Genomic DNA, 19,896 nt, shown 5'->3' on the forward strand with positions numbered 1-19,896 from the left:
ACAAAAACATTTTATCGACTGGGTTTGTGTAAGAACATTCTTATCCCTACATTTGTATCCAAAAACAGAGCGGTAATTTAAATTATGTCTGACAGACGGAAGAAAGAGTTATACTTGACAGATTTTTTTTCCTTCAATTTGGCAAATTTATGAATGTCAGTGTTACAAGTACGGATATTTTTCAATGTTAAGAATACATTAACATAGGTTTTGTCTGAAGTGTCGTCTGGTGAATAAAAAAAAATATATTCATAGACTTGTAAATTAACGTGCAAGGCTCGTTTCGCAAATATCAAATTTTGTGTAAAATATATGTCTTGAGTTGGTTGTAAGATTTGCTTCTTTTAAGGATTAAACCCACACGGTCCTATATTTGAACACCTTATAGTATAAAATCTGTATTAACTATATTGATTTTTTTTTTCGCTTTTTCGGCTCAGCTCGGGTAACGCATGTTGACCTTAAACAATCTCAACGTAAACGTTTAAAAGAATGGAAAAGAGAACATAAAGCGGAAAGATGATGGTAAAACTTTAAAAAAAAATGTGTCTAAATGAGTTTAAATAGTTGGGGATTGCACATATAAGTGGTTTCAACTCCTATCCTTATGGACATTTTCAACACACCTAGAACAAAATCGTGACTATATAGACCTTGTTGTTGTTGTTTAAAGTTGTAATATTGAAACCACACTATCGTCAGAGACCATTTGTACCTTTCACATTAAACATCAAACTTCTTCGCAAAACCAACCATTGGTGACATTCTACTTTCATGAATTCATGATGATTTCAACTTAACAAAGTCATTATTTCAACGTAATGATTTCATGTTTTCCACTTCATGAAATTAAGTTCTCACTATTTAACATCACGAATCCATGAATTCTATTTCATGAATTCCTAATATCAGCCTCACGAATTCAAGTTCTTACAATTTCGACTTTTGATTTCATGATTTCAAATTTACGAATTCACGTTTTCATGATTTCAACTTTATGAATTCATGATTTAAACTGCAGGGTCACAATCAAGAATTCATGAAGTTTAATTCGTAAATTCATGAAGTTAAAATAATCGTACCGGTCTTCGCGTTAATTAATGTGTCATTTTTGTTTTTCTCGTATTTCACCTTTTCACTATTACACACAAGACTAATAAAAACAATAAGGGCATACGATATTAGATTAAAACATACCCTAATATGTCATTTACCAACGAAATATCGCTGTTAAAATATTGAATCGTCCATTTATTTATGAATTAATTTTGTCAACTTTGGTGTCATATCTTCATCAATGGATCGCTTTTTATAAACATTATTGCGTAACCAGGACGCCTTTGGCATAGTTACAAAAAATCATATATTGTGACGCAAGGCACAGCCTAGATACAGATACAGACAAATAGCAATATCTATTACGAAGTTGTGAAAAGTTTAACTTTCGGCATGTACGGAATTACCCTAGGATATAGAAATGACAGAACGAGACGCTACTAGCTTTTTATAAAACCATTTTACTATGATATCTTTATTGTAATCAATCGATCTTTCACGCGACCTAGTAGTATATTAGATAATCTTGTCATCATGTCACTTGAAAAAAATAATGCACACAAATAGTGAAAAAATTGCTGATTTTTAACGAGTTTACGATAAAAATTGAGCTATAAACATTCATTTCTACGGAGTCCGAACAGTGGCATAAACACACACGCACCGTTTGCTGTTACGTATATTTTATTCCGTCCAGACGTATTAATTAATATCAAGTTTTAAAGGTACATTATGCTTCAAAAATGCTTTTATTTTAATTTTATTTCGCAAAACCTGAACAATCTTTTGCATCTGCTGCTTTTTGCCAATTAGTACAGATATAGTGATTTGTTTCTTTGAATGGAAGTCAAAATTCTATTTTGTTTACATTTTGCTACTTTTACGACAAAATTATTTCACAAGCAGCGCTTCATTCATCGGGTCCTAAGCATACAACATGCTCAAAAACCATTATTTAATGGTTATAAAATAACTCTTTGCCCTTTCTTTAGAACGAAAAAAAATTTCGTTTCTGAGACATAATGTGCCTTTAAAAGAAATAAAATACATATGGCAAAAAAGAATTTAACATTACGTTACTATTTAACAGAAGCACACACTGATGTTTACAGTAACAAAGCAAATCCTTTTCATAAAAATGCTTAAAAATATTCAGTTTGATTTACAACTTCTCAATCGAATTTGAAGAAACAATTTTCAAAATGTTTAAATTTCCACATATAATTATTGGATTAGTATGTCAGTCACGTACGTTTGTACATTGTTAATCTTAGAGACATCTCATTATGACTGCAATATCATCAAATTTAATTGCAAATTTGAGCGGCATTAATTAATGAAATTACACGGCCTGTCTTTGTATAATTAGCCGACACGGACAAACTTTAGGACAAAGTGACTTAGATTCAATATTTAATATCTATCAACGCAATTACTATCAGTTGAATCTTTAAAAGCTAAAACTATTCGTTCATTTGCCTTAAGTTCAAATTTTGACACTTCTGGAAAAGCAAATGTTATTATATTTTGTCGCGCATGCGCAATCTGACCTTTGCCTCACACTAAAATATATAAATGTTTGTGAACAGTGCAACATGTATATGCAGTTATTTCTTGCAGATCTTTCCGTATTTTTGTTTGTAACTTTCTGTGTTTATTTGTTTGTTGGTTGGTTGGTTGTTTGGTTGGTTGGTTGGTTGGTTGGTTGGTTGGTTGGTTGGTTGGTTGGTTGGTTGGTTGGTTGGTTGGTTGGTTGTATTTTCTAAGATTAACCTCATCGCTGTACTATTATTATTTCAAATATATGTTATGATGTATTGTTTTATCCATGGTAAGTTTGCACTTGAAATTATCTAATTAGATTAAAAAATTAAAGTATGTTTTCCCATTGTTTTGATTTTTATTTTCATTTTGTAACTGTAAATTAATGATAGCATATGTGATATATTAAAATTTATCTTATTTGTCTAGAACATAAGTTTATTTTGGTCAATTTTAATTAAACCAGCTTTCGTATTATGATAAAAGATATCCAATGACACTCGGCAATTTTTGCTTACTTCCGGTTTTTATTCGGTCTGCTTCGGTGAAAACGTACGACAGTTTGTAAAATTATAATCGAAGAACGCTAACATAAAATTATCAACCACAATTATGACGTCATCAACCGGATATAACCGACGTTGCAAGCAAATTAACAAAATCATGTAAACATGGTAAACGACATTTCATGAATTTGATATCATACATGTGTTTCTTAAAATACAAAAGTAATCATATCAGCTCATGTCATTATAAGTAATGTATAATATACATGTATAGATACTATATCTCATACAGTATCACCAGAATTCAGTATGAATCTGAAGCGGATGTTAATACCATTGGTCACCTTTTGGGCATTTGGTTTTGAAATTATCTTAAATATAATGATAATAATTTGTAAACAGAATAGGATGTTGGATAGAAGAGGTAGAAAAACATCATACATTTCCTGACATGGCACATGCGTTTAATTTAAAGTACAAAAAAACCTATGTTTGGTGTTTATTAAAAAAAACGCAGTTATACTAACGTGCACGAATCCTTTACTGAGGCCCATTTTGGGAGCATTAAGCCCTAGAAGTGCTTTCTTTTAATTTATCTTTACTGTTGGTGTCTTGTTTTAAATGCAAAATAACTCAGCGGTCATTTAACTGAACCGTCTTTTGCGTATGTTGCTTTTTGGCAATTAGTTTGGTGAGGTTAAGTAATTTGTATAGAAGTCAAATTACTATTTTGTTTACATTGTTGCATTTTTATAACAAATAATGTCACATTCAGCACTATGTTAAAGTATTATCTATGTCTCGCGTGAATTATTGTCTACGGCAAAGACTGTGACGTCACAGAAACGCGACGTCAGCGACATGTTTCATTAAATTGAGTTTAGTGCGGCACAAGTTGAAAACTGCACATTTTTACTAAGTAAATGGCATTAATAGGTGTAAGTTAAATGCTGAATTTATTGAACGAGTTGAATAAAATGATATTATGCGAGTCAGATTTTTTCTTAGTGAAAATAGAGTCTGGTCCAGATTATTTCCTAGTGTGCATGGAGTTTGAACAGTATTATGTGTAGCTGACTTCACATTTATGGTCCTTTTGGATCATTGAGTCCAGCACTTTGAAGTGTTGAGTAACGTTGGTGCTAGTGGACGTGAGGGATGTTTCACTTATTTGACCCAATCAAACCGAGTCTGCAATGTTCATTTAATTTTGCTGTTTTAATATTCACATTTAGGTTTTACACAACAACATATATACATGTACAATTTCACTATTTCGAGCTATACCTTTATTTATTACATGTCATATAAGCGGAGGTTCAATATTTTATTTCAGTTTTATTGTGGCTATTTCAAGAACAACAGTTTCATAATCTACGATAGCCAACAAATGTAAACACTTTCACCATCTCAATATTATTGTTAAATGACTCTTAAATGGAACATATATAACTCAACACTGGGACAAATAACACTTACACTGTCATACCTTAAGATGGTTCAAGATAAAAATAATATTTCAAAAACGACTTGAAGTCTGGTCTATTTGTTTTTTGAGGCAAAACCAAGGAATGAAGGTCCCTTTACTTCAATACAATACATAAATATCCTTAAAAACGATCAATATATCCTTGGTGGGACTTTATCATTCTGATGTCTAAGCATTATCTCTGATTTGGAATACTTATTTATATTAATAGTCTAAGGAATATTCTATCCGTTAACATTTCGTACACATTCGGCTAATTTCGCAGCTTTCGTACCATGTAGAAAGCAGCCAGATGACAAGATCTTTACTATACAGACGCTCATTTGAGTAAAAAGCGGAACATACTTAAATTTAATTTGTTATTTATACATTGCCTCTAATATAATATCAGTATCTTAGATATACATGTACCAGCTTTGATCAAAATAAGTAATAATTCACTTAAAAAGAGCTGAGCATTAGATATTTACATTGTTAAGCATTTCAAATTTATCATGTGTGCTTTTCAATAAAATGAAAAGTTTTCAGCCATTTCCTTGGTAAACAGTGCTTAGATTTGGAATCCGATTGTACATAATTGAAAGAAATGACTGGGAATGTCAATTCAATTTCGGCTTTCTGATTGACATATTTAATCATAAATGTTTGATTAGTAGCGTATGATTCAATCAACGCCGATAAAAACCCATTAGTTGACATGGTTTTTGTATAAAAGGTCAGATAACTCTGTTTACATTCGGCCGCCATTGAAATTCTTCCGCCCATGAGTATAGATCAATAAATGAGATATTATTGTTTGAAAAGTGACCAGTTCACGATACCTGTCAACGGTCAAGTGCAGCTTGAAATCAATCGGACAACCGTGATGCAACACTTACTCATAAATAAGGAACTTCTTTTATGTTAACAAACTAAGTACTATAAATCACTACGCAAAGTTCAACATAGGTGAAACATTATTGTGCAAAATTTAACGCTGCTTAGAGAGGACAACTTTCATTAAGTTCTTCGATAAAAACTTCACAGAGTTTGGACATTTTGATTTTAAAATAATAAGAAAAACTGTTATAATATATCAAATACGAAAGAAAATAGTTCCGCTCTTTTATTACAGAGAGGAATTTCAGCTGTAACTAAGATACATGTAAATTAAATGATTTTGAGAACTCGTCATAAATACTTCGCTATTAACTAAACAACCACAATGTCGTTCAGCACAGATAATTTAAAATCGTCAATTTTTTTAAATTGAAGATTTCTTCATTTACTTTTTTCATCTTTTCAATTTTATTAAGTTTTCGGTAGAAATATTGTTGATATTGTTTTTCCTTATTCATTTAATCTGTCCCAGATTTAATCATTACTCCTCCAGGTCATACAAAATGTATTTTTGAGAGAGAAAAAAATGCCTGAATATTAAAAAAAATATGGTAGAGTCTATTTATATACACTTGCAGTTTGAATGCTTTAAGACATAAAAAGTTACCCTCATACTTTGCAGATCTGTAACGGAGTAGAAATACGTATATCATTATCATCATCATCATCATTATCATCATCCCCATAATAATCATCATCATCGTCATCATAATTTTCATTATTTTTTACTCTTTTTTTTTTTTTTTGATGTTTTTTTTTTTTTTTTTAAAGAATGAAATGACAGTTAATTGTACATTTTTAATCTATAATTTCACAGAATTTGTTTAGAAAAAAATCAGACCTTGCAAAGATTGAATATGAACAGCACTTTAACAAATATGTCAACGTCTAAAACGTATCACAACCTTGGTGAAATAAAATAACTAGGACGGAACATTTCTGCATAAGCAAATCACATTTGATTACTTTACACAACATGTATTTCGAAATATGAATGAAGAATGTTTTAATAACAATATACATCGAACCAAATTCTGTGCTAACATATTATCTCGAACCAAATTTGATTAGGTTACGAAGCGTATTGAACTGTAAATCTATATCAAAATTATATCTGGTAATATCTTTAACACCATGTACTCGTTCTTGCCTTCTTAAGGGCAGTTCTATATCTACTTTAATAGATTTTTGTCATGTGAGTGAGTAAATGCCATTGTGACGTCATTTTATGATAAAATAACAATATGGCTGCTTACATGCAAGCATGCTCCCTAGGGTTTGAAGCATTAATGTCGAGAGTTGGCAAAGTTCCAGATTTACAAACTGCTTTGTTCAGGTCTGTTCTGTTCTGTTCTGTCCTTTTCTGTGTCTTGAAGATTACTTGTTTATTTACATTATGTGAGGATTTCAAGGAGGCAATAAAGCATGCCTTTCTTCTTAGCCTCCAATAAATTTATAAACAATAGGTGACAAATTGCGTGTGTAAGCTGTTTGTCTGAAACTTATCATATGTCTCGTCTTCATGTCGTCTGCATGTTATTAATTGTGATTGGTGCGCAAGCATAAACTCCAATATGTATGATGGTGATAATGAAGATTTTTTTTTTTCAATCTATCGTAACATTTTAGACTCATACTACTTATAAACCAGTATTGAGCGTCTTGTTAAAATTTCACTATCCTACAATCTAAACAAGCGTCCTCAAATCTATTGAACTCTACTGGAAAACAATTCATAATACTTTAAAAATGTCGGGCCGACTTTAAAAACAGATGCAAAATATAAATATATGCTTATTTTGTTGGGACCAAAATGGAACCTATGCGGTTCCGTATTCAAAGCGGGTTAAGGTTTTTTTTTAAAAAGTGATACCAATGCATATCACGTGACCAAGGAGTTTCATGTAAATTCTGTATAAATCTTATATAATAAGTTGTTATTAAAAGTAACTGATAACTAAGCTTATTTTCATAATGTAACACTTTCATTTTTGATTTATATTTGCCATGTAATACATCAGCATATTTCGTGGATATCTCTTTATATGTCATACTATATGTATATATTATAGTATATGTGACTGATGCCTCTATGAGGCCCAGCATTTTCAAATAAACTGTTCAAACTGTTCAATTTAATTATATAATGAGGGGTGAAAAAAATAGTCCAGGACGCATGTTCCGTTTTAACTTGAAGGAATATAGCGTTGCTAAGGTAATGTGAATAATATGAGAAGGTACTATTTTATTATTATTATTATTATTATTATTATTATTATTATTATTATTATTATTATTATTATTATTTCGATTATCATTATTATTATTATTATTTCGATTATTATTATTATTATCATAATTGATTTTATTGATATTTAATAATATTCTAAGAATTCAAAGTGGAATTGTAATGCTGAGTAGTAAAAATTTTCTGCATTATGTAGTATTTTTTACGACAATCTAAATATATATTCAAAATTACCATTATCTAAATATATGCGTAAGTGGATAAACGAAAGAAAAAAAATATTTTCTTAAAAGTAACATTGTGTGCACATTTTCATTTGCTTCTTGTTCCTTCGAATTATATTGTTGATGACAATTTTGATGACGATGATAATAATCATCATCATTATCATCATAATCATCATATTATATTCATCTTCATCAAAGAGATGATGACTATTATTATCATATTTACAATAAGACATTAGCGCTCTATATTATATAGATTAAATGATAATTATTATACAAATAAATACAATAATTTATAATTATAAAAGGATTATAATATAAGAGAAAATATGAAATTCAAATATAACTTTTCTGGACAACAATATCTAAGTTTAAAAAAAAATGGTATTCAACAAAATATGAGATTAAAGTAATAATCTGATAAAAAAAAAACTGTTTAAATGCACCTGCTAAAAGGCGCAAAATTATTAAGGGGAAAACAACAACAACGAACAATCGGGGTCAGAGTTATAAATAAACAAAATAAAGTACCTCTGTTTCGGTCATAATTCCTTACTACTCTGCTTTGTTCACTTTATTAAAGTCGGATCACGGAGACAAATGCGCATGCGCAAAGCAATGATAACCTGTCCTGATAAGGGTTCCGGTAGTACCCGCCGAGATAACAGCGTAGTTTTATTAATGACGAAAACAAACTAAGTCGCTTTTATCAATGTCCTGTTAAATTAGATATTTTACAGAACTCATTTTTAACACAAAATGTGAAGGAATTTGATCGTTAATATTTTCATTTTCGAATTTTAGGACAATAGGACAGTCAGTGTTTTGCCAACAATGCTTATTCTGAATCTGAAAGAAATATACCTCATAAATACTTATACAGCAGTTTTCAAATGTTTTTATTTGGCCAACAACTAGTGTATCACTTCTTTTGTCCAACAGGGAAGCCTCTAAACCACAGGATGTCTCAAGGTGGGCATAAACCTAAGAATAAGCAAGTTAAGGCATTCCCTTGATTTTTTTATACATGGCAAATATTGTCTTAATAGAAAGCCTTAAAGATTTCAAATAAGTATTCATCAATGCATCAATAAAGTAGGTGAGAAAAAATTTTCTTTGAATGTGAAGACAGGATGACGGGGACAGGAAAATATATAGAATAAATGTAACTTTTTTAATTAACGCGTTTCAAAAGTTATTGAATCCAGAAAACTGTTATATTAAAAATAAAATAGCTAATAATTTTTGTGTATGTGATCTATCTTAACCCAAGTGTCATGCTATCGTCTAAGTAACTTATTGCAATGTTACTTAACCGGATATTGCTGACAGTGTTTCGGTAACGGAGCCTGTAAAAAATTACATGACATTTTGATAAATAAAGTGTGTTCCTAGTGAGTTTCCTGTTTGTTGACAAGTGACAAAAAACTTATTGAAAAGACTTAAAGGTTTCAAGAAACACAAAATATGATTAAACAAAGATCAAAGGTAGCGGCATTCAATGAACGCATCCAAAAACAAAATCCGACAACGCCAAACCACCTACACGGAATCCAGCAGGGCATCGGACAAACGCAGAAGAAGGCGCGAAGACCAGGCGTTGCAGGAGTTAACAATTAAATTAATGAAAACTGACGAAACTCAAGAAAAACCAAGAAAGCAAGGACAACGTAGTTATCCTGGAAAGTAACTTAAACCTTCCAGTACCGTCCATGAACAGGTTCAACCAAACCAAGCCTGCAACAGTTTCAGTATTGTCGTTTTGGGTTGGTTTTCTTTACGGATTTCTTTTTTTTTTTTTTTTTTTTTTTTTTTTTTTTTTTTTTTTTTTTTTTATCGACGAAGTCAAATGACGTGTCCATGCACCCTATCATGCATTTGTTAAATAAAACTTGTGGAATTGTAGTTCAAATATTAAAAGGGGAACGGAATTGTGGAACTATTTCCTCAGTGCGGGAACTTTTTGACTATACCTCGTATAGGGCAACTTGCGACTTTCCAGCTTTACAGGTGGAGGAAGACATCAGACGCCTGTTCGTGCATTATTTCATGCAAGAGCCAACATCTGTGTAGAGCCATCGACGTTCCGCACACTAGCTGGATTGCTTAATCACATGAAAGAATCCAAAGTCTCTTGCATAATTCGAAACCACAGCGGTGAGAGACAAGCGGCTTAATCAATTCTTATAATCAATTCTTAAGTATGATTACTTGGTATATTTTCTTTACCAGGTACACTGAATGTTGTAACATGGGTTATACCCCTTTCTTTTGAATATTGTCCTAACGACTACTTGGTTGATTAAACTCAGGATAGAAATCTTAAATTTTCACATGAAGAGTTTATACATCATTTGCTAATCATTGCGTCTTCCTTGATGTTAGTGAAGTTGGCAGTGTAACAGCCTAAAGTCGGCTGCCAACTTCAGGCTACTAGGCTTCCAACTTCACAAACATTCTTTCTTGTATACATGTATGATTATCATGATTTCTTTTCCAGATCCCTCTAACAGTATCAAACATGAAAACAAACATCAACACGGAAAATAAAAGGCTGAAAATTATCACTGCTTATCAATTTGATAAGGTTACTTCTTTTTTTATATAAAACTCAAGCAAATAATTAAACAACGTCTTTTGTTATGGTTTCTTTAAGGGAATTTTTTTTCATAATCTAACATTAGTTTAAAGTCTATTTATTCTATAAATTGTGCAATATTTGAAGTTATTGTATTTATATATATAAATATGTACAGAGAAATTGTACAATATTTGAAATGTCTCGAGGCTGTTACTATAGAGATCTTGTCTTGAGGCTGCGTTTATTCCATCTCGAACGTAGAATGTTACACCAGCACCAATTTTTGTCTCGTATTTCTATTACAACGAAGAGAAATGCATAAGTTACGAATCTTGGTGAGACCCACGGACATGTTTTTACATTTGGTCTATTTTTCTTTATTTTTTTGTATATCATTTTGCTATCAAGGCACCAGAAGGCATCTTTTATGCTATGTTTTTGCTTTTAAAGAGGTCCCCCTAATCCCCATCGGAGGAAAGTAACATCCCTACCGCACTTCCCCCTCCGGCATTTGTGCTTCAAGTTGCTTAAACATTTCAAAAGCTTGGCTACGACACTTTTATTTTTAACATTAAAATACATATGGTCAAAGATGACTTTTTTCTTTAGTCTGCAAATTTTATCAAAATTGTGTGGAGGTTAATTTACAAAAGACTTACCACACCAAACATTATGATTATGGCAGAGACTTCCCCTTAAAATTGAAAATGTCAAAGTCATTTCCAAAACCAATGCTGAAAAAATAACTTAAAGGAGCAAAAAGGGCTTAAAAATGGGGAAATACAAAGTTTAAGATTATAGAAAAGCCTCAGCTTTCAAATTTCAAATATTAGATATTTCAGATTGAATTAAGGAAATAAAAAGACAAATGTTATTTCCCTTTAATGTCAAGAAGTTTTCTTCCTTTAGATAGTAAACTAATTTTGTAAAAGCGAATTCCTCTAGCGTGTTCAAGGGAAGGAAATCTTTCTTTACTAAAACAAATAAAGTTATACTGTTTTCCCTTTAAAACGGGGACTATTTTGTATTTTCTTTAATTATATTTTACTGTGATGTGATTGGTCACCTCAGTTACTGTGGCGATTTTGAAATCTCGTGGCAACGAGAATTTCTGTAAGAAGATAATATCTAATGAAAATAGACGTCATATAAAAAATGTTGAAAATGTTGGGGAGATGTGGGAAACCTTTGTCAGGAGGAATTCATATTCATTAGAAATATAACGACATCGAAAATCTCGTCGTTGATTTTTTTTAACTTAAGCTCAGTCTATAGATGTTTATATACCGAAATCATATAATTTTATTCAAATCACATTTAGTTATTCCTGTAACGTTCGTAACTCATGTCGTGTCATTTAAACTCTATTGTTAAGTTTAATTATTTTTGACTTGGGGATTATCAGTTCAAAACTTGATTTATAAATATTATGCTTTGTGTTTATCAAAACTGCATCAGATGAATGGCATCGTGAAATTTTGTGTTACTTTCTGTGATACCCTATTTTGGCCAGTTAAATGATCAGGTTATTTAAGCGCTCCATTTTTGCAAAAGTGTCCATTAAATTTCGGCTACGATCAGAGTTTTTGCTACGATCACTGGTATTTTCGGAGAGTTTCGGCTACGATCACTTTTACTTTTATAAGGGTTTCGGCTACGATCACCGATACTTTGGTAATGTTTCGGCTTCGGACACTGGTATTTTCGGAGAGTTTCGGCTACGATCACTGTTACTTTCGGAGAGTTTTTGCTACGACCACTATTACTTTCGGAGAGTTTCGGCTGCGATCACTGTTATTTTCATAAGGGTTTCGGCTACGATCACCGATACTTTGGTAAAGTTTCGGCTTCGAACACTGGTATTTTCGGAGAGTTTCGTCTACGATCACCGATACTTTGGTAAATTTCGTATACGATCACTGGTACTTTTGGAGAGTTTCGGCTACGAGCACTTGTATATTTGGAGAGTTTCGTCTACGATCACCGATACTTTGGTAAATTTCGTATACGATCACTGTTACTTTTGGAGAGTTTCGGCTACGATCACTATTACTTCCGGGGAGTTTCGGCTACGATCACTATTACTTTCGGAGAGTTTCGGCTACGATCACTGTTACTTTCGGAGAGTTTCGGCTACGATCACTATTACTTTCGGAGAGTTTCGGCTACGATCACTATTACTTTCATAAGGGTTTCGGCTACGATCAACGATACTTTGGTAAATTTCGTATACGATCACTGGTACTTTTGGAGAGTTTCGGCTACGAGCACTTGTATATTCGGATATTTTCGGCTACGATCACTGTTACTTTCGGAGAGTTTCGGCTACGATCAATATTACTTCCGGGGAGTTTCGGCTACGATCACTATTACTTTCGGAGAGTTTCGGCTACGATCACTGTTACTTTCGGAGATTTCTGACAACGATCAATGTTACTTTTAGAGATTTCTGACTACGGTCACTGGTACTTTCGGGGAGTTCCGGCTACGATCACTATTACTTTCGGAGAGTTCCGGCTACTATCACTATTACTTTCGGAGAGTTTCGGCTACGATCACTATTACTTTCGGAGAGTTTCGGCTACGATCTCTATTACTTTCGGAGAGTTCCGGCTACGATTTCTATTAATTTTGGAGAGTTTCAGCTACGATCTCTATTACTTTTGGAGAGTTTTGGCTACGATCACTGTTACTTTCGGAGAGTTCCGGCTACGATCACTATTACTTTCAGAGAGTTTCGGCTCCGATCACTATTACTTTCATTAGGGTTTCGGCTACGATCACCGATACTTTGGTAAATTTCGTATACGATCATTAATTGGTACTTTTGGAGAGTTTCGGCTACGAGCACTTGTATATTCGGATATTTTCGGCTACGATCACTGTTACTTTCGGAGAGTTTCGGCTACGATCACAATTTCTTTCGGAGAGTTTCGGCTACGATCAATGTTACTTTTGGAGATTTCTGACAACGATCAATGTTACTTTTGGAGATTTCTGACTACGGTCACTGATACTTTCGGAGAGATACGGCTACGATCACTATTACCTTCGGAGAATTTCGGCTACGATTTCTATTACTTTCGGAGAGTTTCGGCTAGATCTCTATTACTTTCGGATAGTTCCGGCTGCGATTTCTATTACTTTCGGAGAGTTTCGTCTACGATCTCTATTACTTTCGGAGAGTTCCGGCTACGATCACTTTTACTTTCGGAGAGTTTCGGCTACAATCACTATTACTTTTGTAGAGTTCCGGCTACGATCACTATTACTTTCGGAGAGTTTCGGCTACGATTTCTATTATTTTCGGAGGTTTCGGCTACGATCTCTATTACTTTCGGAGAGTTCCGGCAACGATCACTATTACTTTCGGAGAGTTTCGGCTACGATCTCTATTACTTTCGGAGAGTTTCGGCTACGATCACTATTACTTTCGGAGAGTACCGGCTACGATTACTATTACTGTCGGAGAGTTCTGGCTACGATCACTATTACTTTCGGAGAGTTTCGGCTACGATCTCTATTACTTTCGGAGAGTTTCGGCTACGATCACTTTACTTTCGGAGAGTTCCGGCTACGAACACTATTACTTTCGGAGAGTTTCAGCTACGATCTCTATTACTTTTGGAGAATTTCGGCTACGATCACTATTACTTTCGGAGAGTTCCGGCTACGAACACTATTACTTTCGGAGAGTTTCGGCTACGATCACTATTACTTTCGGAGAGTTTCGGCTACGATCACTATTACTTTCGGAGAGTTTCGGCTACGATCACTATTACTTTCGGAGAGTTTCGGCTACGATCTCTATTACTTTCGGAGAGTTTCGGCTACGATCACTATTACTTTCGGAGAGTTTCGGCTACGATCACTGTTACTTTCGGAGAGAAAGGCTACAATCACCGATACTTTTGAAAAGTTTTGGATACGATCACTGGTACTTTCGGGCTTTTCGGCTATGATCACGTTTATTTTCGGAGAGTTTCGGCCACGGTCATTAGTACATTCGGAGAGAGTGGAGAATACTAGTTTAATTTTTTAAAATATTTTGTCAGATAAAATCTAAACATCATAATGTTTATTTTGAAATATTTCTATGCCATATTAAAAGATGTAGCACTTTAAATAAACTTTTTTGCTCAACATTTGTTTATACTGTAAACAATTTAAATGGATCATACTTAAGAATATTAATTTAGCGTCAAATAAGGACAATAAAACATAGTAGATAAACATTATTACTGTATGAATAACTACCACGGACATTTAAACACGGTATTGTGTTTTCTGTGGTATTCTTTTTTTCAATAAAACAACATAATATATGAAAGTGTTTATGAAAGGAAGGGCTGGTAAAAATGTTCTTAACATATGTGTTTTCAGTCGTAAAATATTTATGAAAATATCTTGTGATTGACGATTGTGGTTTTAAATAATGCCTGTAATTTGTTCACAGAAATTGTTCTCGTGATTCGAAATAGTTTATTAGAATTAGCTTAAACTTCAATTATAATAATAATAATAATGATAATAATAATAATTTAGCACAAACAGTACCAATTCTTTCAATCGTGTGACTTTACAATGCAAGTAAAGTCTACAGTTTCTTATGAATATTTATAGAAAATTTAATTTCCAAGTGGCAAATAAAAAATGTATGCATCTTGTCACTTGGAAATGACCGTACATTTGTTTATAAACAATCCTTAATACATTTAAAGAGCAGCCATGCTGTTGTTGTTGTTATTATTTTATTATTATCATTATTATTATTATTATTATTATTATTATTATTATTATTATTAATTATTATTATTATTCGTTTTTTTGTTTGTTTGTTTGTTCGTTCCATCATTCATTCGTTCATTCTTTCATTCATTCATTCATTCATTCATTCATTTATTCATTTATTTATTTATTCATATTTTTATTTATTTATTTATTTATTTATTTATTTATGTATGTATGTATGTATTTGTTTCGTTTATTTCATGTCGATAAATACTGAGTGATTATCGTTTTAATTTGTGTAACAAGACCTTTAAGAATTACTTTAAAAAAGAGCTTAAAGATAGAACTACTTACATATTCTTAAACATTTTTACTTACCCATTTATTTCTTTGTATAAATGGGACACCCTTGCCTGTGAAAAAATTCGTTTATTTGTGATACTTAGTCTTTTTACAATGGAATCTGAGGAATATGACATTATAATGGAAACTTGCACGTAAGTCACGTTATTTCAAATTTTGCATCACCATATGCATAAGTATAATTATCTAATCATGTTAAATGCACGCGTCATGCGACAGTCACGCTTTTTCCCATTATCCGGCCGCTCCACGAGGACTGTCGTGTCATGGCGGGGAAAAATGAGTTTGGTTTTTACCTATTGACTGTTCTAGTACTGCCGTGTAAAGACAGTGCCAAATAGCCAAGTATATGGCGGAAGATTTTTCCGTGATTGTCCCTCGCAATGTGGTTTCTTATTAAAATACCAGTTATATGTTGATGCTACACATCAAAGACGCCGCTATATGAAGTGAACAGTCACAGTCATGTACAAATCAGCATTGACAACAGTTGAATATCCGAAGCACTTTTTCAATTTTTCTTAGTATGTGCTCGTTGTTTAAGCAGTTGCATATTTGTGAAAAAGTAGAACCTAATGCATAAATCCACAAAGATATGTCTTAAATTTTGAAAAAAATATTTGTCTGTTGTCTGGTCTATGGCGCCGTTATATGTCGCAACGACGCTAACAGTCGTAATTGTCTCTAAATGTCGCACTTAAGCCGCTAAATGTCGCATTCGCTTCCAAACGTCTCAAAATGTTTTGCCGTTAAATGTCGCTGTAATGGCGACAAATTATTTCTCTGGGCGCACCTACAATCAAACCAATTTGTAAGTCTTCCATTGATTTTTATGCATGCCATGGTCCTTTCGTATATTGCTCTAATATTCTGATAAAATATCCCATCTACATCGTAACAACATCATATCTCTCTGAACAATGTCAAATGCTTTTCTTAGGTCTATGAAAGCCGAGTAAATACATGGTCTTCACATGATCTGTCTTTACGATTTTTTTTTTCATATAATTCTAATTAAACGTAAAAGTTACATATTTTTTACCCGAGATTGTACTATTGCATAACTGTACTGTAAAGAAAAATGTTGAAAATACTCCTTCATTGTGAAAATCAGTCAATTTAGATTAAAAAAGTAATATTCTTATTTTGCTAACCATACATGTATTAACAGAAAAAGACAAAACTGTCACGTAATATGAATATATGCGAACTCTCTGCAGTGTTATGTATGCAAATTCGCGTACTTTTATTGTTATACGATATTTTATTGTTGTTGTTGTTGTTGTTGATGATGATAACAAAATAATGTTAACTTACGTTGGACTTTAAACCGACTGTAGTTTACATAATGGGTTTGCGACCAGCATGGATCCAGACCAGCCTGCGCATCAGGATCCATGCTGTTCTCTTACAAACCCTATAACAAGTACAGAAACTGATAGCGAACAGCATGTATCCTGATCAGACTGCGCGGATGCGCAGGTTGGTCTGGATCCATGCTGGCCGCAAACCCATTATGTTGGTTGTGTCGTGACGCGGCTCATTTGTATGTTATGTTATCTAAATATTAAATGTATCCTATATAATTTTATCGTAAAATACGAATAATACTGATTAAAAGATCCTGTATGTTGTAATCAAAGTGGTTAACCACACTTAGTGAAAATATATATATGAGCCGTGTCATGACATTTCCAACATAGTGGTCAAATGACGTAATCGTAGAAACGCGACGTCAAAATTGACGCCAATATTTCTTAATATATTTATTTATTAACACGTCAATTGCAAACTGATAATATCGTCAATGAATATATACAAGCGTCCGGCAATGTACTTGTACATTTAAATATCTCTTTATCTGTATAAAGATATACTACACATCACATCACGGTCAAGTATGCTTGGTTCGTTTTTGGCCCATTCGTGTTTGCCTATTCATTCGGTTTAACTCCCACAGACATGCATTTACACAATTTTAGCATATTTCATGTCTGAAGTACACATATTTTGAGTTTTATTGTTCTACCATACATTTGGCTATACAGAGAATAAAAAACAATTGCAATGGATGATTTGATCAGTTAAAGGTTTTGTGTTCTGCTTTTATGGCGAAACCTGATAATTTTAATTTTAACATTGTTGTTTTCTTTATCGTATTGATGTTTTAAAATGATAATCAAAAACAGAGATATTGTTTAAAATATGTTTTAATAAATTAGGAATCGAACGTACTACCTCTGTAATCCGCCGACTAAGCTACCTGTTTAGGAATTACTGTTGCTTAACGATAAGATATTTTTTGTCAACAATTTGGGCTGTTACTTGAAATTAATTATAGCTGTCATATGTTGCTGTACAGATCTTAATATCCGTCCCCAAGGGACTCGCCAGGTTCCCGAAGGACGGATATTCCAATCCGATTGAAAATTTATGTCCTTACACCCGTAACTATTTTCGTAGAGTAGCGTATGAAATTACAACTTCATTCACAACGGCGAAATAACGTCATCCAAAGCATGCCATTGTATAGCACGCGACTCATCTGGCACCCCCATGACAGATGAAATATCCGGCATGGGTAAAATTAACGGAAACACCAGTCTGATATGCAAGAAATACTCTGTCAAATCAGTGTAATAGTTTGTTTATAAATGAAAGTCTGGGTTTCTATTTAGTGATATAAAACCCATAGTATTCAGAGTATATTACTCATAGTGTTGTTAACATAGCTTTGCCGATTTTTTTGTGGCCTACGTATTAAGTTATGATCCTGTAAGTTTCCCTATAAATGTATTGTTCTTTCAAAACATATTTCTCGATTCAATGACAATTACTGAACTAAAGTGTTTTTTCCTCCGCAATGATGACATTATTCCGCTGTTAAACTCATTTTTTAAGTAACAACTGCGCTGATAAACTTTTTCGGGAAACCTTTAACCCTTAACAGACATTTGCTCAATCGTATTTTAAGTTCCATAAAAAAGAGAATTTCAAGGAAATTTATGAGTTGACAAATTTAATCTTCTGTTCAAACGACACTTGATATATTGTCCTTGCGACAGTGAACACTTTCAGGGCTTACTTACTTTAAGGAATTAGACAATAATCCCATTTAGTCTTTCGATTGTTATTTTATTTCCAATGTCAAGTTGTTATCCAAGTATTTCTCTTTAATCATATACATGTATATAGTAACATGTAGGGGCTGATATACATTTTATAAATCGGAATAAACACTTTAATGTCAATAGAATAAGGAAGATATTTCATTACGTTGGTATCATTGTTAAACTTAACGGATATAAAATAATAAGAGTATATAATTAAGAGACAAGTGTTCTGTTAAGTGAATGTGAGTAAGACACTTGAAGTTGTTGAAATACATTCCTGCTTTATATAAAATTAAATAGGAAGAAAATAAACCGAAATAATTTTGTCTTGTTTTATAATACATAGAGGATATTCAAGTTTTTTCTATAAATACAGGATTTATTTTCATCGAGTGGTATGAAAATACATATTTCATGAGTGGCGGTAGCCACGAGTGAAATATGGTAATTTTCATGCCACAAGATGAAAATAAATCATGTATTTATAGAAAGAACTTGAATTTTCTGTTTATTATATACATTTTTCTCCTTTTTGACAGTAAAATTTGAAAGACTTTCCCTGAAATTTTGTGTACTGGCAGAATTTAAAAGAAAGTAGTCCGGCAACACACCAGTGAAAATACGGAAAATATGTTTCACTGCAGTGAAAAATAAATTTTTACAGTGAAAATACGGAAAATGAAAATATGCATTTTATTTCATCAATATTTCTCAATATTTCATCTATAAGTATATAATAAATGTAATTATTGCAATACCAGTTTTGGTCTCTGAGAATATGGCATCGTAAATTGTTGAAAGAAGCCGGAAATGGATGATAATCAGGTAAAACTGAATGAAAATTGAGTGATTCTGACTAAATTGGATAATTTCAGTAAAATTACAGCTACGTGCTGAATGACTCCGAAAAACATAGTGTCATGATATCGTTAAAGCAGCATACCTCACGGAAAATGTATTTAAATGTACAATATTGTGAAGTGAACAAAGGAAGCAGTTTTCACATTGCAAACGACAGTTACAATCTACGTAAAATAGCCCCTACTGTATTATATTGTTGATTGCTTTGTTTTTCTTTTTGTTCTTGTTTTTTTTTTTCAATATGGTATACATGTATACATATACAGTCAAACGTGTATTAAGCGACCGGGCAATGTCGCA

General features: G+C 32.5%; 1 protein-coding gene across 2 annotated transcripts in view; it reads right to left on the bottom strand.

Annotated features, from left to right (window-relative positions):
- LOC132760422 (sodium- and chloride-dependent glycine transporter 1-like) overlaps positions 1–8,591 on the bottom strand; it is a 29,642-nt gene extending 21,051 nt beyond the window's left edge. For both annotated transcript variants that reach the window (XM_060752401.1, XM_060752400.1), the window contains exon 1: positions 8,479–8,591. In XM_060752401.1, coding sequence (XP_060608384.1) covers positions 8,479–8,493 — 15 coding nt within the window. In that variant the 5' untranslated portion in view covers positions 8,494–8,591. The remainder of the gene's footprint in view (positions 1–8,478) is intronic.
- Positions 8,592–19,896: the final 11,305 nt, after the last annotated feature.

Source organism: Ruditapes philippinarum, unplaced genomic scaffold, assembly GCF_026571515.1.
Source record: "Ruditapes philippinarum isolate M1 unplaced genomic scaffold, ASM2657151v2 ctg2415_1_1_1_1, whole genome shotgun sequence".
NCBI lineage: Eukaryota > Metazoa > Mollusca > Bivalvia > Venerida > Veneridae > Ruditapes > Ruditapes philippinarum.